The following is a 23,317-nucleotide window of genomic DNA, read 5'->3' on the forward strand; positions in this document are numbered from 1 at the left end:
AAGGAGTTCTGATAGGTATGACTCACGGCCAGCTCGATATTAGGCCTAGAGGGTCACACACATATGATAGGCATTGTGATGAGTAGAGGTTCAGATATGAGATATCCGACGGAGTCCTTGTCTTATTGGATATCCAATAAGCCCTTGAATTATTGGATCCCATGGACGAGATCCAATAAGAGCCCTTGAGAGATTATTGGATAGAGATCCACTAATCTAAAAGGCTTGGGTTATTGGATGCAGATCGAATACCCACAAAAGGAGGATCCATTAGTGTTTGATAGGGGATCTCTATAAATAGGAGGGATTTAGAGCCTCATAAGCTAGAGCCTTTGCTTGCCTCTCCTATTCTCCTTCCCCTCTCCACCTCAAAGCAGGCCTGGAGTTTTGAGGAGTGTCATCGCAGCCCTGCTGTGTGGATCACCGCTAGAGAGGAGGACGCTTGACCTCCTTCACCCTCTCCTAAAGATCTGCAAGGAAACAGGGATATACGATCTCCCTAGGTAACACAATCTACTCTATACGTAGTTTTCAGTTTCACGGATTTTGCGCACCAATCTTCGCACGACGACAAACATCTTTTTGGGAATCAGGGATTTTGTTTTTCTTGTTCTTCCGCCGCACATGTGATGTCGCCCCCAAGATTTCCCAACAACTACCCAATGAGAGCTCCAGGCTCAACCGAGTGCCATTATTAATCGACGGATCATGACTTAACAACGACAACCCACTACTGAAGTTCTAATACAGTGGGCGAACCTACCAACAAAAGATACCACTTGGGAGAAGTATGATGAATTAAAGATCAAATTCCTGAAATTCATGGATCGTCAGCCTCGAGGATAAGGCTGATTTGAAGAGGACAGGTCTGTTAGGACTCTAACTAAGAGAATCCTAATTAAGTTTCATTGAAAGAGGCATTTATATAAAATCTACCTAGTCGACCCCTATTAAAGAGAGAAAGAGGCCGGCTGAGGATAGGATTAGTTTGGAGGTTGCTTCTTAGAGAAACATTAGGAGTTAGAGTCTTGAGTAGGAGTCCTATCAGGAGTCTTGAGTAGAAGTCCTATTAGGAGTTAGGGTTTAGAAGCTCTATAAATAGTCATATATTCATTCTCTTTTAACAAGAATATATGATTTTTTTTAGCAGCCTTTGAGTAGCAACTTGGAGGAAGGAACCCCTATAAAGTTCCAAGGAGACCGATCCCTTAAAGAGATCAACCCCAAACTTAGAATCCATAGGGGTTCTATCAGATAAGTTGAATTAACTCATCCTTTGAATCAGCCCATAGACCATCATCTTTTAATGAAACAATAACTTTCTCTAAGGAAATGCTTTTGATTTGTTTTAAGACAGGCCGGAAAGTTAAGAGTTTAAGCTTTTTCAACTTATAAAGGCATGCCCTTAACTCTTTAGTAATTAATTCAAGCTATTCAATCAAGTTGGGCTATCTATAGGTTTGGGAAATAGGCTTACAACTCATTTGGTTTTTGGGTTATCATATTTAAGAGGTTTGGATTAAAGGCTATGGGATAAATATTGTAGGTTATAGAAAATACCATAGGATTAGCAAGATTTATACAAGTTGATGGTAACAAATTAGATACTCTCATGTCACTCACCTATGGAGAATGATGTAGTGCATGGTATGTATCGAATACTCCCAAGTTCCGAGATAATAAATTTCAAACTTTACTCTATCAAATGATTCGTATCATAAGATAATTATGAAAATTTTAAAATCATCAAAGTACAATGCATCATGAATTTAATATGTATTATAGTTTATACTTATCTTTTAGTAAATTATGCTCTCATTAATTAAGCAGTAAATTTTGAGCTACTAACCCTTAGTTATAAGAAAACTTCTCCTTTTATTTCTCTCTTTTTTTTTTTTTTTTCCTTCTTCTGTGTTCTCGCCCTATTCTTTTTCTCTTCATCTTATAATATTGAGTTTGGTTAGAGTAGAGATGGTAAAAAAACTATAAGCGAACGTTCATAGCTCAATTAGTTAAGTGTCTCTTTGTACACATTAAATTATTATATGGCGCTAAACATGGAAAAGCTTGTAATTTTTGTGGTAAAATGGAGTCGAGCTTAATCAAAGTGGAGTTTTTCTCGGGTTCGTTTCCACTTGTCCACCTCCCACTCGGCACTCTCCTCGCTCCAAGCTTCCAATCCGCTAATCTCTCCCTCCCTTCCTCCGATCACCTCGATCTCCTCATGAAGACGGTTAAATATAGAATCTATCATCGGGAGGAGCAAGGGAGGAAGGTGAGCCATCAGAGAGAGAGAGAGAGGAGGGCGATCAAAGGGAGTCGAGAGGGAGCATTGATTGATTGATGGATAGCCCACCAGGGAGCGCGAAGTCGAGCCCGGAGGCGGAGTTGGGTCATCGATTGGAGGATTTGTGGGACATTCAGGAGCCGCAACTTAGCCCCACCGAGAAGCTCAACTCCTGCTTCGAGAGCATCCTCGTTGCTGCCTTCCCTCCGGCCCCATCCTCCGAAGGCACGTGACTGCTTTACTTCTGATGTATTTGGTGCTGTTGCTTATGTCTTTAGGAGATATCTTATTCATCATATTTATCACAAACATCCTTTTTGTTTTCCTAAAAGATGCTTCTACCACTCTCCCTACCATTTGTTCGATAAAATGGGAGACAAAAAAAGAGACAAGCAGTTAGAGGCTAATTAACCCGATGCTCATAGTTTTACTTGCAATCTTTAGAAAATAAAAAAAAAGGGTCGATGTGATAAGCAAAAAGGCGAGAAAAATAGTAAGAGTACTTTCATTTTGATTTTGTAACAAGGCTCTAATTTGATAAGATGCATAATGAACACTACCAAAACCATTAAGATGGTTATGTTAGTACTAATTGCTCCTTCCATTACGTGTGTTTCTATATATTCATTGTTTTATAGTTTGTATTAGTGGGTATAATGGAAAATGATGATTGTTATTACAAAAATAATTGATAATTGTCACAAGAAAAAGAGTTGTGTATTCCAATCGAGTATAGACATTCAATATTATATAGAACCACTACGAGTTTCTATTAATGGGCAAGGCTGGATATATCGACTCTGACCCCACATTGGTGGGAGGCCCATGCATTGGGTACATTCCTTTTTCATAAAAACAAGTTGAACTTTAATGATTCACAACTAGAAAAGATTGAACAACATGAAGATACAAATAAGAGTTGAATCCACATTTAAAGTAATGAGCAAGGGACGCAATTTATGTGACTTAACATGAAACGAGCAAACATTACAAATGTGCAACTCCTAACTACATAAAAGGTGATCTCTACAAACGAGCAAACATTACAAATGTGCTATTGTGAGAGGCTAAGAGCTTATCTTGGTTTTATCAAGATACCAATAAATACAACTATTGGCATCTAACATAGGGAATCAAAATCTTATCTTATCAGAGCCACCTAAAGCTCATGTTTTGGTAGTTTAACATGGATCATTACTCATATTTATGATTATTCTAGTATTGCTGATATCTCTACCTGTCCAACCTAGAAGTTGACACTTCATATTACATATATGGTGCATTACTTTTTAGTTGTTCCTTTTAAATTGCTTTTCTCTATAAGTTTCTTTCAGTTTGTCTAAGTTTAAGATTGATTAGCTGATGGAGTATGACATTCTAATTTGGAGTCCTTGCCATCAGTGGTTGAGATACCTTCTGATTCTACTCTGGCCAATGCAATTGAAATCCTATCCAAGCACAAGATAATGAGTGCACCAGTTCGAGATGTGGAAGCGCCAGAGAATGCGAGTTGGATTGATAGATACATTGGGATTGTAGAATTTGCTGGCATTGCTGTATGGATTCTGCATCAGGTTTGATGATGGGTTTAAACCAAATGCTCTTTAATATCGTAAATTTTTATATGTTGTGTATCAAAATATATAGTTCATAAACCATGCAATGGATAAACTTAAGTACAACGATTCAAGGACAAAATTCATCACAAAGAAGCTTGTTAACTAAGCAAATAAATATTAATCCTGGGAAATGTTAATCCCTTGAGCTGATATAGCTAATTTAGGTTTCAGTTGTAAACTTTGCATTATAGAATTTAGAAAAGGTGAAAAATAGTCATGGAACAGTTTATATATTGTATGAGAAAAACTTGATACAGTGAGTAAAGTTATAACAAGGCATGACATTTGTTGGTGAAAACTTTGACAAAATTTTGAACAAATACCAAACTATGAAAGACCCGCTCTCACCATTCTGTAATGCAGCATGCACATATTATGTTATTGTGTGATTTTACTACACAAGTTCAAAGTTATATAAACTGGATTTTGTATTAGAGAGAACAAAGACAAATAACCAATCAAAAGGAGACACAAATGGTAGCTTGATCAACCAAGGATCGCCGTCTCGGGTACCGGACCCGTTTTAGTGATCTATTGGACCAGTATGTATCGATTAGTACTAGTACACTAGAATGTACCGGTGTTTCAAAGAGAAAGGAAAAGAGGAAAAAGAGAAAGGGGCGGTGGAGGAATTGAGGAGGAAGAAGGAAGGAGGAAGGAAGAAAAGAGTAGGGGAAGTGGTGGAGGAGGAAGAAAAAGGAAGAAGCTGTGAAGAAGAATGAAGAAGGAAGAAGAAGAGGTGGGAGCGTATTTGGTAAGAATAATGAATGTGGCGGCAACAACATTGGCAGCGGCATCACGAAGCAGCAGTAGTGGCAACGGTGTCGTGAAGCAGTGAAGCAACGACAGAGGCAGAAGAAGCATTGAACTCGAGAAGTCGTGTTCATGAGCCCTAATTTTGATGCTTTTATTATTTTTTTACTTAACTGGATTGGACTGCCCGAAATGGTGGTGGTTCACGTATTGGCCCATGCCCAGACCAATGGAGACCACCCATCTCGTACTGTTTCGAATGGTACAGCAGTCCTTGATTCATCAACGACCGCAATTTTATTTGGTTTAACATGATGGTCCATTATTTCAACAGGAACTTTGGACCTTTCAAACTTGATAGTAGTTACCCAGATCCCTTTTACCAAGTAGCATTCAACCAATATATGCTTAGAATTTAATTTGTGCCTCCAAAATAAATAAAATACATAGGAAAATAGAGCAAAACCTTAGAGGTATATGCTTAATCTTATATGCATCTACAGTTCATGAAGAAAAACAACAAAAGCACCAGAAAATTCTGAAATTCTGAATAAGGAAACTTAACTATAGGTTACAGGCCGGTTTTGTTATGAGACATGCCCTTCCTAGAACCTTTGACACATTCAAATAGGATGAAACCATTGGTGAGGTGGCTTTATCTAGCCATGGTCATGTAAAGTGAGAAAGATGAGGACATGGAGGATAGCAGCATAGCTTTGCCATGGTTGATTGAGACCATGCCTCATGGACACTGCAGGAGGCACATATGCGGTTGTGAGCATAAAGGTGGAGGGAGATACTGAGACGAAGATGGTCAACACAGGCCATAACTGAAAGGGGATGTATGTGAAGGTCGACATGATGGAAATTTGGGGGAATCAGCACTGTTCATTGATTCAGAGGAGTGTTAGGGCACAGAGGCATGTGGCAATGGCCCTGCTGTAGTTTATACTGTTACGAATGTCATGAAAATGATCTGGATAGTGATGACTACTAAGTTGGAAGGAGATTTTGAAGTAGAGGCTAATGTCGTGGACATTGTGGGTGTAAGATGTAGACGGCAGTGGACATGAAAGTGGAGGGATACATGAAAGTGATCTTTGAATGTCTATTGAGGGTTGAGAAAGAAAGGAATAAATGAGAAGAAAGAAAGGCCTTGGAAAAGGCAAAAAACTAAAGAAATCATTGTATAACAATGATTACATTTTGATTTTTCTTACTTATATTTCATGATTGTTCTAAATATACCTTTTTAAATCAAGTAAGAGCAGGACTTGCACATACCAAAGGGATGTGAGATAGTTCCCAAAGCGAAATGTCAAACTAATCAAGTGATGTGCAGATTTTTACCAAACTAAGAGATTGAGGCGATACATTAATAATGTAGAATCATGGAAGTAAGGATTGAAATTTTGTACCGTACCAGAGTTTCAAGATTCGCATGGTATATATATATATATGGATATATATGTATATATATATAAGTAAAAAAAAAAAGGCGACTGCCTCGTCGCCCTTTTTGGCACGTGTGGGGAAGAAACCGAGGTTTCTTCTCCCCACGCGAACAGAAAAACGAGGTGATGTCACCTTAGCGATGCCGTATATATATATATATATATATATATATATGTATATGTATATGTATGTATATGTATATGTATGTATATGTATATGTATGTATATGTATATGTATGTATATACAGGGTTTGCCGTACCGAGCCGTACCGCCCGGTACGGGCGTTACGTACCGGTCTGACAGGTTTTCGGTACGCGGACCGATGGTTACCGGTCCGAGGTACTGTAGCAGTTACTGTAGCACTGCTACAGTACTACAGTACTCGGTACACTCAGGTGTACCGCTCGGTGCACCTGGGTGTACCGCTCGGTATACCGTACCGTACCGGTACCGAGCCCAGGTCGAAATACCGGTACGGTACGGTATTGCGAACCTTGTATATATGTATGTATATGTATGTATATATATGTATGTATATGCATGTATATATATGTATGTATATGCATGTATATATATGTATATATATGTATGTATATATATGTATATATATATACATATATATATATAAGTAAAAAAATTCATTTTATGCGACGTCGATGATGCCTCTTTTTTGCCCATGACGTCGCCTTTATATATATATATATATATATATATATATACAAGTAAAGAAAAACGTTTTTGCCAAGGCGACGTCTCCTCTTTTCTTCCCGTGATGTCACCAAGGTGATGTCGCCTCTCTTCTCCCTACGATGCTGAGGATTCTTCTCCCCATGCCAAGAGAAGTCATCAACATACGAGGAGGGAGAGCGGCGCCGATCTCCAAGTTCTTCCCTTTCCCTTCTCCCTCTTTTTTCTTCTCCCTCAGTACCGCCCGATTTAGGATGGTAATGGGGTGGAAACAACCCCAATCAGTGGTACCACCCGGTAGTGGGCGATCCGTGTATTGGTCTGCTGGCAGATCGGTACTTACCGCTCGGTACAGGCAGTATTATTCAAAATTAAAATCTTTGCATGGAAGCACTATATATATGGGAGCTTGATACGAAGGAAGAAAGTAAAGGAAAGAAGAACTAGGGAGAAAAAGAAAGAAAGTGGAAACAACAACAAATTCACCTGTTTTTGATATAAAATCTTTTATTTGTGAAAAGTTTCTTCTAGTCAAATCAGACCTAGTGTGATGTCACATGGACATGCACATAACTAAAACATTTTATGTAGTTCTTGATATGACTATTGAGTGATCGATTAGTTTGGCATAGCTCCGTAAATTGCCAGAAGTACTACAAAGTGTTGCATCATATGGAAAAACTGCCTATATCCAACTAATGTATTTAGAGCATGCAAACACAGATAACTTCATCTATGACCATATGTTTCAATATGAACTTAATATGAAGCATTTCATTCATTATTTTGGTTTCTGCCAGTACGATTTATAGATAACACACAATAAATTATACTTTTGGTAGCTTATATGAAACACAAACCAATGATCCATCCCAATTAATTTAAGTTAAAGATTCATGCATCTCCCATTATGGAGTTTCTGAATGCTCTTGAACTAGGATGAAGAGCATTTATCATCTAACAGTATATTTCATGTCTTAACATATTAAAATAGGTTGATATTGAAGGATCAAGAATTTAAGAAAATTTGTAAGTCACAAATATGACCATATTCTTTATGTCATCGGGGAACTTCAAGGTTAATTCCTAGAACTTTAGTTTTGAATAGAAAGAAATTTTCTCAAAGATTACTAAAATTTGAAAATAAGCTGAAACAAAAGGAATTAATAGTAATTTAACTGTGGTAATATCTACTAAATTTTTAATTAAATCAATTGGAGAATCAACTCTAGAAAGAGTAATTTGACATGAACTAAAAATGAGTATGGATTTAAGTAATAATGTTGAGCATTTTCATACTTAATTGGAAATATATGCTTGCACTTACCTTGAAATTTTGGTTGAGATTCAAGACAATAAAATATTAAATGAACTTCACGCTTTGATCCACTCGTTGATTCTAACAAGCTAAAAACTTACATGTACATCTGTTGCAGTCAGAAGTTGTAGCAAGTGGGATGAAGGCAAGTCCTGCTGCAACAAGAGATGCCAATAAATTAGCAGCAAAGCTAGGCACAGTTGTTACATTGGAAAGAACAATGTCAGGACTAGACAGCTCAGCAATTCCTGTGGAAGCTAATGGTGAGATCAAAGACAAAGTTCATTCCACAGGATCAGGAGCTACTGAAGCAACAATTGCAGGAAATATATTTGAAGTATTCACTTCTTCAGACTTGTACAAAATTACAAAGGTTCCTCTCTTTTTGAAGTTATTTCAGAAATAATGAAATATACTGAAACTATCTTTAAACTAATTTTGGTTTCCTGTACAATAATGACTTTTATAGGTTTCTGATATCTCGGGTTCATTCCGTTGGGCACCCTTTCTTGCCTTGCAGAAGTCTGATTCCTTTTTAACCATGTTATTGCTTCTGTCCAAGTACAAAATGAAGAGTCTTCCAGTAGTTGACCTCGGTGAAGAGAAGATTGATAATATTATAACTCAATCTGCTATAATTCACATGCTTGCGGAATGTGTTGGGCTTCATTGGTTTGAAAATTGGGGAACTAAGAAACTCTTTGAGCTGGGACTTCCTATTATGATGCCTAGGAAGCTAATAAAGGTACATATGCTGCAATATCTTAAATTTGCTCAATTTCAGTACTTTATGCAATCGATTTTTTGACCATGTACACCTAATATAGATAATGTATCTAATGCTACCTGGCTAACAATAATTAGTTAAATTTTGAGATATTAAAGTACTACAAAATTAATCATTTATACCAAAAGTACCCTTGCATTAAAATTGAAGGAAATTCATGTATAAGCATAAACTGATTAATATCAAGTTGCATATGTGGTTGAATGCATGTAGAATTATATGTCATTCTATATCGACCTGAGAGATAATGTGACTATTATTACTATTGTTCAATTCAAATATGTATGTGTTAGAAGTTGATGGAAGAGCAGAACTTTAATAATATCTTCCTGCCATCTCATGCAGGTGAGGGAGGATGAACCAGTTCTAAATGCCTTCCAACTAATGAGAAACAAAGGAGTTGGCGGACTTCCAGTAGTTGATGGAAGTGGGAGAAAGGCAATAGGAACTATAAGCATAAGAGATATCCACTATCTCTTAACTCAACCTGCACTATGTGACAAGTACAGGTTTGTGTGTGCAAAAATTTCTAGTTGTCTTGATAGGTTTAATTTACAATGCAAAAATTTCCCATCATCTTGATAAATATTACTTTACACGACCTGAAACTATTGCTTATGAATATTGAAATGTCGTTTTTTCTATTTTACAAGATTTCTCTTGGGCCTACAATTAAAATAAAAAGCAGGCCAATGTTCATGGGAGATGACCACTGACTTTTGTATACCAGAATAACAAATTCATGAGTTAAATAAAAAATTGTGATACATAATTTAGGAGAACTGTGTCAATATGTACTGCATTAATACATAATATGCATCATTTTCTTAAAAATCAACTTCTCACATTTTAGGTAGATACAGATTGCCATGAAATATTCATAGCTTCCTTATTTCCACGAGTTATATTAGTACAACCTTTTGAAGTGCGAATTGAACTGATCTAACATATTTAACATTATGTTAGCAAGATATAAATTTGTTATATGTCCTTACAAAAATTGCTTTTAACTTTTCTTAAAGGTCCATCACTACCAAGGACTTCATCATCAAAATAAAGGCTTATGTGGAAGAGCAGCAAGTGGTTTCATCAACGATGAACAATGTCGTAACTTGTAAAAGGGATGACACAGTTAAAGACATTATTCTGAGTCTCGACATGGAGAAGATACAAAGGATCTATGTCGTGGACCAAGATGAGAATTTGGAGGGTGTGATCACACTTAGAGATATAATCTCTAGATTGGTTCATGAGCCACATGGCTACTTTGGAGATTTCTTCGATGGGGTTGTTCCACTACCTCAGGGTAGCAGAGTTTAGTTGCTAACAGTCTGGAAGATTGTTCACTGGTGTTAGCTTCAACTTCAGTTTCATGTTTTTTGTTTTTTTTTGGTTTTGGTGTTGACCAATCAATTCTCTTGAATAATTGTGTAGGTTCACTATTTTGAAAAATGATGCTTACCATCAGCTTTGGATGGTTGCAGCAGATGTAATATCAGTTTTGAAAAGAATAAATAGATCATTAGCAAAAAGTCCAATGAGTGATTGCCATTTTTATTATTTTAATTTATTGATCATGAAAAGAAGTAAAGTTACTCATGAATCTCATTTCAAGTTTCTTAATCATATTATCCGTATAATTTGCACAGATAATATCATTAAATTCATGCTTAATCAGATAATATCATTAAATTCATGCTTAATCAGATAATATCTTTTTTTGTTTTTTCGATCCACGGTTTCAGTTTTATTATGCATCAAATAATGATTTTCGAAATTTATAAAAGAAATGAATTTAGAATTGCAAGATTACCCAACATAACCTTTCCTCCACATAGGGTTGTTAAGAAAATATGTCTTTTGTGTCCTTTTGAAAATATTTCAAAATCTTTAAAATATAAGTACAAGTAAAATCCAAATAATTGATTGGTTCTGAATAGTTTAAACATTGGGCCTTTAATCGTGCTTTCAGATTCATCTGATTTTATTTTAAACACATTTAATATCAATCATGGAATAATCACTAGTTCTTGAAAAATTATCACAAATATTAATTAATTCTATAAATATTAAGTTTTATTTTTGCACCAAAATTATTTAAATTTAATTAGCCAAGTGTTTCCTCGATTCCAAACTGAATTGGGAATTAATCGATCATTGGAAAATCGTATTAACCGAATGATCGATTAAAATCGAATTAGTCATAGTCCTTGTATTTTGGGAATCGTAACTCCTCGATTTGATCGTTTGAGTCTAATGATCGATTTTCTGCCTTTTGACGATCGGTTAATAATAGCTAGTTTTGCTACGAACATTGTATTCGGAGAACCTTCGCAATACGATACGTCGTAGTATATTTCAGTTTAAGCAGTGAAATAATAAATCATGGTTTGGTGAGACCTAATGAATGAATGTTTCTGAAGATGTCATCTGAAGAAGCAGTTGAATGCAGAAACTTCTGTCATCATATACATAATTATGTTCATAAAGTCAATATTTTTTTTTTGCAAAACTCCTGTCCTTTATCTGTAACTATTGAGGGGTTTGTTCTTATATTTTTTTTATATATTTTACACAATATATATAATTTAATATGTATTTATTTTCATATTTCAAATATATATTTATCAAAGCTGCAATTCAAATATATACCGAGCTCAAACCGAAGCCATGAATGCAAACATGGTTAGCATATTATCCAAAGATCATGTTAGGCTCCAAAACCTGACCTCAATAGCACAGATTTCCATCAAATCAATCTCCCTTCTCCGCTATCAAAGTTTCCGATCGCAAGCCAAGCCAAATTTACCGCCACCGCAAAAGACTTACTCGACCGTCTACCCAATTTCTGTCAAGAAAACGTAGAAATTAGTGGCATACACGACTGCATTCTGAGGCCACGCACGAATCTCTTTCTTGAAATCTAAAGCCAAGAGGTTAGACGGCGAGTCCTACTCCAGTCGGTGGTGATCGATTTGTGTGAGAAATTTGACTGGGTAGTTGATGAATCTGATTTCGTTGATGACTTAGTCTGATGGTCATACGATCGAGTTCTAACACTCGAAAAGTGATTTCACTGATCTACATATATCGTGAGTTGTTATCGATTTATGTGCAAAATTTGAGTGGGTAGATGATGAATATAGTTTTGTCGATGATTTAGTCCGATGGTCATCTGATCGAGTTCTAACGCTCGAGAAGTGGTTTAAGTGATCTCGGGATATCGTGAATGGTGATCGATTTGTGTGTGAAATTTTAGTGGGTAGATGATGAATCTGGTTTTGTCGATGACTTAGTCTGATGGTCATCTGATCGAGTTCTAACACTCGAAAAGTGATTTCGCTGATCTACGGATATCGTGAGTAGTGATTGATTTGTGTGAAATTTGTATGAGTAGATGATGAATCTGGTTTTGTTAATGACTTATTCCGATGATTATCTGATCGAGTTTAACACTCGAGAAGTGGTTTCACTGATCTCGGGATATCATGAGTGGTGATCAATTTGTTGCGAAATTTGATTGGGTAGATGATGAATCTGGTTTTTTCGATGACCTAGTTCGATGGACATCTGATCGAGTTCTAACACTCGAGAAGTGGTTTTGTTGATCTCTAAATATCGTGAGTGGTGATCGATTTGTGTGCAAAATTTGATTGGGTAGATGATGAATCTGGCTTTGTCGATGACTTAGTCCGATGGTCATCTGATCGAGTTCAAACACTCGAGAAGTGGTTTCACTGATCTCGGGATATCGTGAGTGGTGATCGATTTGTTTGTAAAATTTGATTATAGGTAGATGATGAATCTGGTTTTGTCGATGACTTAGTCCGATGGTGGTCTGATCGAGTTCTAACACTTGAGAAGTGGTTTCACTGATCTCGGGATATCATGAGTGGTGATCGATTTTGTGTGAAATTTGAGTGGGTGGATGATGACTTTGGTTTTGTTGATGACTTAGTTTGATGGTCGTCTGATCGAGTTCTAACACTCGAGAAGTGGTTGCACTTAGGGATATTGTGAGTTGTGATCAATTTGTGTGCGAAATTTTAGTGGGTAGATGATGAATCTAGTTTTGTCGATGACTTAGTCTGATGGTCATCTGATCGAGTTCTAACACTCGAGAAGTGGTTTCGTTGATATTTGAATATCGTGAGTGGTGATCGATTTTTGTGCGGAATTTGATTGGGTAGATGATGAATCTGGTATTATCGATGACTTAGTCCGATGGTGGTCTGATCAAGTTCTAACACTTGAGAAGTGGCTTCACTGATCTCAGGATATCATGAGTGGTGATCGATTTTGTGCAAAATTTGAGTGGGTAGATGATGACTTTGGTTTTGTTGATGACTTAGTTTGATGGTCGTCTGAACGAGTTCTAACACTCGAGATGTGGTTTCGCTAATCTCGAGATATCATGAGTGGTGATCGATTTGTGTGTGAAATTTGATTGGGTAGATGATGAATCTGGCCTTGTCGATGACTTAGTCCGATGGTCGTCTGATCGAGTTCTAACGCTCAAGAAGTGGTTTCACTGATCTCGGGATATCGTGAGTGGTGATCGATTTGTGTGTGAAATTTGAGTGGGTAGATGATGAATCTAGTTTTGTCGATGACTTAGGCCGATGGTCATCTGATCAAGCTCTGACAGTCGAGAAATGGTTTCACTGATCTCGGGATATCATGAGTGGTGATCGATTTGTGTGCAAAATTTGATTGCGAAGATGATGAATCTGATTTTGTTGATGACTTAGTCCGATGGTCGTCTGATCGAGTTCTCACTTGAGAAGTGGTTTCACTAATCTCAGGATATCATGACTGGTGATCGATTTGTGTGTGAAATTTAAGTGGTGACTCTGGATTTGTTGATGACTTAGTTCGATGGTTGTCTGATCGAGTTCTAACACTCGAGATGTTGTTTCATTGATCTCGGGATATTGTGAGTGGTGATCGATTTGTCTATGAAATTTGAGTGGGTAGATGATGAATTTGGTTTTCTCGATGACTTAGTCTGATAGTCGTCTGATTGAGTTCTAACACTCGAGAAGTGGTTTCACTGATCTCCGGATATCGTGAGTGGTGGTCAACGTGTGTGTCAAATTTGAGTGGGTAGATGATGAATTTGGTTTTGTCGATGACTTAGTTCGATGGTCGTCCGATCGAGTTCTAACACTCGAGAAGTGGTTGCACTTAGGGATATTGTGAGTTGTGATCAATTTGTGTGCGAAATTTTAGTGGGTAGATGATGAATCTAGTTTTGTCGATGACTTAGTCTGATGGTCATCTGATCGAGTTCTAACACTCAAGAAGTGGTTTCATTGATCTCGGGATATCATGAGTGATGATCTATTTGTGTGCGAAATTTGACTGGGTAGATGATGAATCTGGTTTTGTCGATGACTTAGTTCGATAGACATCTAATCGAGCTCTAACACTCAAGAAGTGGTTTCACTTATCTCGGTATATCGTGAGTGGTGATTGATTTGTGTGCGAAACTTGAGTGGGTAGATGATGAATCTGATTTTATTGATGACTTAGTCCGATGGTCATCTGATTGAGTTCTAACACTCGAGAAGTGGTTTCACTGATCTCGGGATATCATGAGTGGTGATCGATTTGTGTGCGAAATTTGAGTGGGTAGATGGTGACTCTGGATTTGTGGATGACTTAGTTCAATGGTCATCTGATTGAGTTCTAACACTCAAGATATTGTTTCACTGATCTCGGGATATCATGAGTGGTGATCAATTTGTGTGTGAAATTTGAGTAGGTAGATGATGAATTTGGTTTTCTCGATGACTTAGTCTAATAGTCGTCTAATTGAGTTCTAACACTCAAGAAGTGGTTTCACTGATCTCGGGTTATCGTGAGTGGTGGTCGACGTGTGTGTCAAATTTGAGTGGTTAGATGATGAATTTGGTTTTGTCGATGACTTAGTTTGATGGTCGTCTGATCGAATACTAACACTCGAGAAGTGGTTGCACTTAGGGATATCGTGAGTGGTGATTGATTTGTGTGCGAATTTTGAGTGGGTAGATGATGAATCTGGTTTTGTCGATGACTTAGTCTGATGGTCATCTGATCAAGTTCTAACACTCAAGAAGTGGTTTCACTGATCGGGATATCATGAGTGATGATATATTTGTGTGCGAAATTCGATTGGGTAGATGATGAATCTGGTTTTGTCGATGACGTAGTTCGATAGACATCTAATCGAGCTCTAACACTCAAGAAGTGGTTTCACTTATCTCGGTATATCGTGAGTGGTGATTGATTTGTGTGCGAAACTTGAGTGGGTAGATGATGAATTTGATTTTATTGATGACTTAGTCCGATGGTCATCCGATTGAGTTCTAACACTCGAGAAGTTGTTTCACTGATCTCGAGATATCATGAGTGGTGATCGATTTGTGTGCGAAATTTGAGTGGGTAGATGGTGACTCTGGATTTGTGGATGACTTAGTTCAATGGTCATCTGATTGAGTTCTAACACTCAAGATATTGTTTCACTGATCTCGGGATATCATGAGTGGTGATCAATTTGTGTGTGAAATTTGAGTAGGTAGATGATGAATTTGGTTTTCTCGATGACTTAGTCTGATAGTCGTCTGATTGAGTTCTAACACTCAAGAAGTGGTTTCACTGATCTCGGGTTATCGTGAGTGGTGGTCGACGTGTGTGTAAAATTTGAGTGGCTAGATGATGAATTTGGTTTTGTCGATGACTTAGTTTGATGGTCGTCTGATCGAGTACTAACACTCGAGAAGTGGTTGCACTTAGGGATATCGTGAGTGGTGATTGATTTGTGTGCGAATTTTGAGTGGGTAGATGATGAATCTAGTTTTGTCGATGACTTAGTCTGATGGTCATCTGATCAAGTTCTAACACTCAAGAAGTGGTTTCACTGATCGGGATATCATGAGTGATGATCTATTTGTGTGCGAAATTCGACTGGTTAGATGATGAATCTGGTTTTGTCGATGACGTAGTTCAATAGACATCTAATCGATTTCTAACACTCAAGAAGTGGTTTCACTGATCTTGGTATATCGTGAGTGGTGATCGATTTGTGTGTGAAATTTGAGTGGGCAGATGATGAATCTGGTTTTATCGATGACTTAGTCCGACGGTCATCCGATTGAGTTCTAACACTCGAGAAGTGGTTTCACTGAACTCGGTATATCTTGAGTGGCGATAGATTTATGTGTGAAATTTGACTGGGTAGATGAAGAATCTGGTTTTGTCGATGACTTAGTCCAATGGTCATCTAATCGAGGTCTAACCCTTGAGAAGTGGTTTCACTGATCTCGAGATATCGAGAGTGGTGATCAATTTGTGTGCGAAATTTGACTGGGTAGATGATGAATATGGTTTTCTTGATGACTTAGTCTGATGGTCATCTGATCAAGTTCTAACACTCGAGAAGTGGTTTCACTGATCTCGGGATATCGTGAGTGGTGATAAATTTATGTGTGAAATTTGAGTGGGTAGATGATGAATATGGTTTTGTCAATGACTTAGTTTGATGATCGTCTAATCGAATTCTAACACTCGAGATGTGGTTGCACTGATGTTGGGATATCATGAGTGGTGATCGATTTGTATGCAAAATTTGAGTGGGTAGATGATGAAACTGGTTTTCTCGATGACTTAGTCCGATGGTTGTTTGATCGAGTTCTAACACTCAAGAAGTGGTTTCATTGATCTCGGGATATCGTGAGTGGTGAACAATTTGTCTGCTAAATTTGAGAGGGTAGATGATGAATCTGGTTTTGTCGATGACTTAGTTCGAAGGTCATCTGATCGAGTTTTAACACTCGAGAAGTGGTTGCACTGTTCTTGGGATATCATGAGTTGTGATTAATTTGTTTGTGAAATTTGAGTGGGTAGATGATGAATCTAGTTTTGTCGATGACTTAGTCTGATTGTCGTCTGATCGAGTTTTAACACTCGAGAAGTGGTTTCACTGATCTCGGGATCACGTGAGTGGTGATCGATTTGAGTGTGAATTTGAGTTGGTAGATTATGAATATGATTTTGTTGATGATTTAGTCTGATGGTCGTCTAATCGAGTTCTAATACTCGAGAAGTGGTTGCAACAATCTCGAGATATCGTGAGTGGTGATCGATTTGTGTGCAAATTTGAGTGAGTAGATGATGAATATGGTTTTTTCAATTACATAGTCTGATGGTTGTCTGATTGAGTTCTAACACTCAAGAAGTGGTTTCATTGATCTTAGGATATCATGTGTAGTGATCGATTTGTATGCAAAATTTGACTAGGTAGATGATGAATCTAGTTTTATTTATGACCTAGTCTGATGGTCTTCTGATTGAGTTCTAATGATGAATCTGGTTTTGTCGATGACATAGTTTGATGGTCATCTGATCGAGTTCTAACACTCGAGAAGTGGTTTCATTGATCTCGGGATATCGTCAGTGGTGACCGATTTGTGTGTGAAATTTTAGTGGGTAGATGATGAATTTGGATTTGTCGATGACTTAGTTCGATGGGCGTCTGATCAAGTTCCAACACTCAATAAGAAGTTTCACTAATCTCAGGATATCGTGAGTTGTGATCGATTTGTGTGCAAAATTTGAGTGGAGTGGGTAGATGATGAATTTCGTTTTGTCGATGAATTAGTACGATGGTCGTCTGATCGAGTTCTAATACTCGAGTAGTGTTTTCACTTATCTCGGGATATCATGAGTGGTGATCGATTTGTGTGCGAAATTTGAGTAGGTAGATGATGAATCTGGTTTTGTCGATGACTTTGTCCAATGGTCATTTGATCGATTTCTAACACTCGATAAGTGGTTTCACTGATCTCGGGATATCATGAGTGGTGATCGATTTGTTGTTAAATTTTACTAGGTAGGTGATGAATATGGTTTTGTCAATGACCTAGTCCGATGGTCGTCTAACTGAGTTCTACCACTTGAGAAGTGGTTTCATTGATCTCGAGATATCATGAGTGTTGATCGATTTGTGTGTGAAATTTTAGTGGGTAGATGATAAATTTGGTTTTGTCGATGACTTATTCCGATGATTGTCAGATCATGTTCTAGCACTCAAGAAGTAGTTTCACTAATTTCAGGATATCGTGGTTTGTGATCGATTTGTGTGCGAAATTTGACTGGGTAGATGATGAATCTAATTTCGTCGATGATTTAGTCTGATGGTCATATGATCGAGTTCTAACACTCGAAAAGTGATTTCACTGATCTACAGATATCATGAGTTATTATCGATTTGTGTGCAAAATTTGAGTGGGTAGATGATGAATCTGGTTTTGTCGATGGCCTAGTCCGATGGTCATCTGATCGAGTTCTAACACTCAAGAAGTGGTTTCACTGATCTCGGGATATCGTGAATGGTGATCGATTTGTGTGCGAAATTTTATTGGGTAGATGATGAATCTGGTTTTGTCGATGACTTAGTCTGATGGTCATCTGATTGAGTTCTAACACTCGAAAAGTGATTTCACTAATCTATGAATATCGTGAGTAGTGATCGATTTGTGTGTGAAATTTGTGTGGGTAGATGATGAATCTGGTTTTGTTGATAACTTATTCCGATGGTTATCTGATCGAGTTTAATACTCGAGAAGTGGTTTCACTGATCTCGGGATATCATGAGTGGTGATCAATTTGTTGCGAAATTTGACTATGTAGATGATGAATCTGGTTTTGTCAATGACGTAGTCTGATGGACATCTGATCGAGTTCTAACACTTGAGAAGTGGTTTCGTTGATATCTGAATATCGTGAGTGGTGATCGATTTGTGTGCGAAATTTGATTGGGTAGATGATGAATCTGGCTTTATCAATGACTTAGTTCGATGGTCATCTGATCGAGTTCAAACACTCGAGAAGTGGTTTCATTGATATATGAATATCATGAGTGGTGATCGATTTGTGTGCGAAATTTGATTGGGTAGATGATGAATCTGGCTTTATTGATGACTTAGTCCGATGGTCATCTGATCGAGTTCAAACACTTGAGAAATGATTTCACTGGTCTCGGGATATCATGAGTGGTGATCAATTTGTGTGTGAAATTTGATTAGGTAGATTATGAATCTGGTTTTATCGATGACTTAGTACGATGGTGGTCTGATCGAGTTCTAAAACTTGAGAAGTGGTTTCACTGATTTCGGCATATCGTGAGTGGTGATCGATTTGTGTGTGAAATTTGAGTGGGTAGATGATGAATCTAGTTTTGTCGATGACTTAGTCCGATGGTCGTCTGATCAAGCTCTGACACTTGAGAAATGGTTTCACTGATCTCGGGATATCGTGAGTGGTGATCAATTTGTGTGCAAAATTTGATTAGGTAGATGATGAATATGGTTTTATCGATGACTTAGTCTGATGATGGTCTGATCGAGTTCTAACATTCGAGAAGTGGTTTCACTAATCTCGGGATATCGTGAATGGTGATTGATTTGTGTGCGAAAATTTAGTGGGTAGATGATGAATATGGTTTTGTTGATGACTTATTCCGATGGTTATCTGATCGAGTTTAACACTCGAGAAGTGGTTTCACTGATCTCGAGATATCATGAGTGGCGATCAATTTGTTGCAAAATTTGACTGGGTAGATGATGAATCTGGTTTTGTCGATGACTTTGTCTGATGGTCATCTGATAGAGTTCAAACACTCGAGAAATGATTTCACTGGTCTCGGGATATCATGAGTGGTGATCGATTTGTGTGCGAAATTTGATTAGGTAGATGATGAATCTGGTTTTATCGATGATTTAGTCCGATGGTGGTATGATCGAGTTCTAACACTTGAGAAGTGGTTTCACTAATCTCAGGATATCATGAGTGGTGATCGATTTTGTGCGAAATTTGAGTGGGTGGATGATGACTTTGGTTTTATCGATGACTTAGTTTGATGGTCGTCTGATCGAGTTCTAACACTCGAGATGTGGTTTCGCTAATCTCGGGATATCGTGAGTGGTGATCGATTTGTGTGTGAAATTTGATTGGGTAGATGATGAATATGGCTTTGTCGATGACTTAGTTCGATGGTCGTCTGATCGAGTTCTAATGCTCAAGAAGTGGTTTCACTGATCTCGGCATATATCATGAGTGGTGATCGATTTGTGTGTGAAATTTGAGTGGGTAGATGATGAATCTAGTTTTGTCGATGACTTAGTCTGATGGTCGTTTGATCGAGTTCTAACACTCAAGAAGTGGTTTCAATGATCTCGGGATATCGTGAGTGATGATCTATTTGTGTGCGGAATTCGACTGGGTAGATGATTAATCTGGTTTTGTCAATGACTTAGTTCGATATACATCTAATCGAGTTCTAACACTCAAGAAGTGGTTTCATTTATCTAGGTATATCGTGAGTGGTGATTGATTTGTGTGCGAAATTTGAGTGGGTAGATGATGAATCTGGTTTTATCGATGACTTAGTCCAATGGCCATCCGATTGAGTTCTAACACTCGAGAAGTGGTTTCACTGATCTCGGGATATCATGAGTGGTGATCGATTTGTGTGCGAAATTTGAGTGGGTAGATGGTGACTCTGGATTTGTTGACGACTTAGTTCAATGGTCATCTGATTGAGTTCCAACACTCGAGATGTTGTTTCACTGATCTCAGGATATCATGTGTGGTGATCAATTTGTGTGTGAAATTTGAGTGGGCAGATGATGAATCTGGTTTTATCGATGACTTAGTCCGATGGTCATCCGATTGAGTTCTAACACTCGAGAAGTGGCTTCACTGAACTCGGGATATCCTGAGTGGTGATAGATTTGTGTGTGAAATTTGACTGGGTAGATGAAGAATCTGGTTTTGTCGATGACTTAGTCCAATGGTCGTCTAATCGAGGTCTAACCCTCGAGAAGTGGTTTCATTGATCTCGTGATATCGAGAGTGGTGATCGATTTGTGTGCGAAATTTGACTAGGTAGATGATGAATATGGTTTTCTTGATGACTTAGTCCGATGGTTGTCTGATCGAGTTCTAACACTCGAGAAGTGGTTTCACTAATCTCGGGATATCATGAGTGGTGATCAATTTATGTGTGAAATTTGAGTGGGTAGATGATGAATATGGTTTTGTCAATGACTTAGTCTGATGGTCGTCTAATCGAATTCTAACACTCGAGAAGTGGTTGCACTGATCTTGGGATATCATGAGTGGTGATCGATTTGTATGCAAAATTTGAGTGGGTAGATGATGAATCTGGTTTTCTCGATGACTTAGTCTGATGGTTGTTTGATCGAGTTCTAACACTCAAGAAGTGGTTTCATTGATCTCGGGATATCGTGAGTGGTGAACAATTTGTGTGCTAAGTTTGAGAAGGTAGATGATGAATCTGGTTTTGTCGATGACTTAGTTCGATGGTCGTCTGATCGAGTTTTAACACTCGAGAAGTGGTTGCACTGATCTTGGGATATCATGAGTTGTGATTAATTTGTTTGTGAAATTTGAGTGGGTAGATGATGAATCTGGTTTTGTCGATGACTTAGTCTAATTGTCGTCTGATCGAGTTCTGACACTCGAGAAGTGGTTTCACTGATCTCGGGATACTGTGAGTGGTGATCGATTTGTATGTGAAACTTGAATTGGTAGATTATGAATATGGTTTTATTGATGATTTGGTCTGATGGTCGTCTGATCGAGTTCTAATACTCGAGAAGTGGTTGTAACAATCTCGAGATATCATGAGTGGTGATCGATTTGTGTGCAAATTTCAGTGGGTAGATGATGAATATGGTTTATTCAATTACATAGTCTGATGGTTATCTGAATGAGTTCTAACACTCAAGAAATGGTTTCATTGATCTTGGGATATCATGAGTAGTGATCGATTTATGTGCAAAATTTGACTAGGTAGATGATGAATCTAGTTTTGTTTATGACATAGTCTGATGGTCTTCTGATTGAGTTCTAATGATGAATCTGGTTTTGTCGATGACATATTCGATGGTCATCTGATCGAGTTCTAACACTCAAGAAGTGGTTTCATTGATCTCGGGATATCGTGAGTGGTGATCGATTTGTGTGTGAAATTTTAGTGGGTAGATGATGAATTTGGATTTGTCGATGACTTAGTTCGATGGGTGTCTGATCAAGTTCTAACACTCAATAAGAAGTTTCACTAATCTCAGGATATCGTGAGTTGTGATCGATTTGTGTGCAAAATTTAAGTGGAGTGGGTAGATGATGAATCTGGTTTTGTCGATGAATTAGTACGATGGTCGTCTGATCGAGTTCTAATACTCGAGTAGTGTTTTCACTTATCTCGGGATATCACGAGTGGTTATCGATTTGTGTGCGAAATTTGAGTAGGTAGATGATGAATCTGGTTTTGTCGATGACTTTGTCCGATGGTCATCTGATCGAGTTCTAACAATCGAGAAGTGGTTTCACTGATCTCGGGATATCATGAGTGGTGATCGATTTGTTGTTAAATTTTACTGGGTATGTGATGAATCTGGTTTTGTCGATGACCTAGTCCGATGGTCGTTTGACCAAGTTCTACCACTCGAGAAGTGGTTTCATTAAACTCGAAATATCATGAGTGCTGATCGATTTATGTGTGAAATTTTAGTGGGTAGATGATAAATTTGGTTTTGTCGATGACTTATTCCGATGATCGTCAGATCATGTTCTAACACTCAAAGAAGTAGTTTCACTGATTTCAGGATATCGTGGTTTGTGATCGATTTGTGTGCGAAATTTGAGTCGGTAGATAATGAATCTGGTTTTGTCAATGACTTAGTCTGATGGTCGTCTGATTGAGTGCTAACACCCGAGAAGTGGTTTCCCTGATCTTGAGATATCGTGTGTAGTGTTCGATTTGTGTGCGAAATTTAAGAGGGTAGATGATGAATCTGTGTTTGTCGATGACTTAGTCCGATGGTCGTCTGATCGAGTTCTAACACTCAATAAGTGGTTTCACTGATCTCGGGATATCGTGAGTTGTGATTGATTTGTTTGCAAAATTTGAGTGGGTTGATGATGAATTTTGTTTTGTTGATGACTTAGTTCGATGGTCATCTGAGCGAGTTTAACACTTGAGAAGTGGTTTCACTGATCTTGGGATATCGTGAGTGGTGATTGATTTGTTACGAAATTTGACTGGGTACATCATGAATCTGGTTTTGTCGATAACCTAGTCTGATGGTCGTCTAATCGAGTTCAACACTCGAGAAGTATTTTCATTGATCTCAGGATATCATGAGTGGTGATCGATTTATGTAAGAAATTTGAGTTGGCAGATGATGAATCTGGTTTTGTCGATGACTTAGTACGATGGTTGTTCGATCGAGTTCTAACACTCGAGAAGTGGTTTCACTTATCTCGGGATATCGTGAATGGTGATTGATTTGTGTGCAAAATTTGAGTGGGCAGATGATAAATCTGGTTTTGTCGATGACTT

The 23,317-nt window shown here is 37.8% G+C and overlaps 1 protein-coding gene across 1 annotated transcript; it reads left to right on the plus strand.

Annotated features, from left to right (window-relative positions):
* Positions 1–2,100: 2,100 nt before the first annotated feature.
* Positions 2,101–10,426, plus strand: LOC103973246 (SNF1-related protein kinase regulatory subunit gamma-1-like). The gene is made up of 6 exons (XM_009387753.3): positions 2,101–2,512; positions 3,689–3,861; positions 8,239–8,493; positions 8,590–8,865; positions 9,253–9,416; positions 9,930–10,426. The coding sequence occupies exons 1-6, from the start codon at positions 2,344–2,346 to the stop codon at positions 10,225–10,227; spliced, it is 1,335 nt and encodes a 444-aa protein (XP_009386028.2). The 5' UTR covers positions 2,101–2,343; the 3' UTR covers positions 10,228–10,426.
* Positions 10,427–23,317: the final 12,891 nt, after the last annotated feature.

The sequence above is a fragment of the Musa acuminata genome, chromosome BXJ2-1, assembly GCF_036884655.1.
Source record: "Musa acuminata AAA Group cultivar baxijiao chromosome BXJ2-1, Cavendish_Baxijiao_AAA, whole genome shotgun sequence".
NCBI lineage: Eukaryota > Viridiplantae > Streptophyta > Magnoliopsida > Zingiberales > Musaceae > Musa > Musa acuminata.

Excerpts from the sequence above, each read along its gene's own strand:
- LOC103973246 (XM_009387753.3), top strand. The coding sequence starts at position 2,344 with ATGGATAGCCCACCAGGGAGCGCGAAGTCGAGCCCGGAGGCGGAGTTG. Across the intron at positions 2,513-3,688 it reads TCCGGCCCCATCCTCCGAAG|TGGTTGAGATACCTTCTGAT; the intron begins GCACGTGACTGC and ends CCTTGCCATCAG. Across the intron at positions 9,417-9,929 it reads GCACTATGTGACAAGTACAG|GTCCATCACTACCAAGGACT; the intron begins GTTTGTGTGTGC and ends CTTTTCTTAAAG.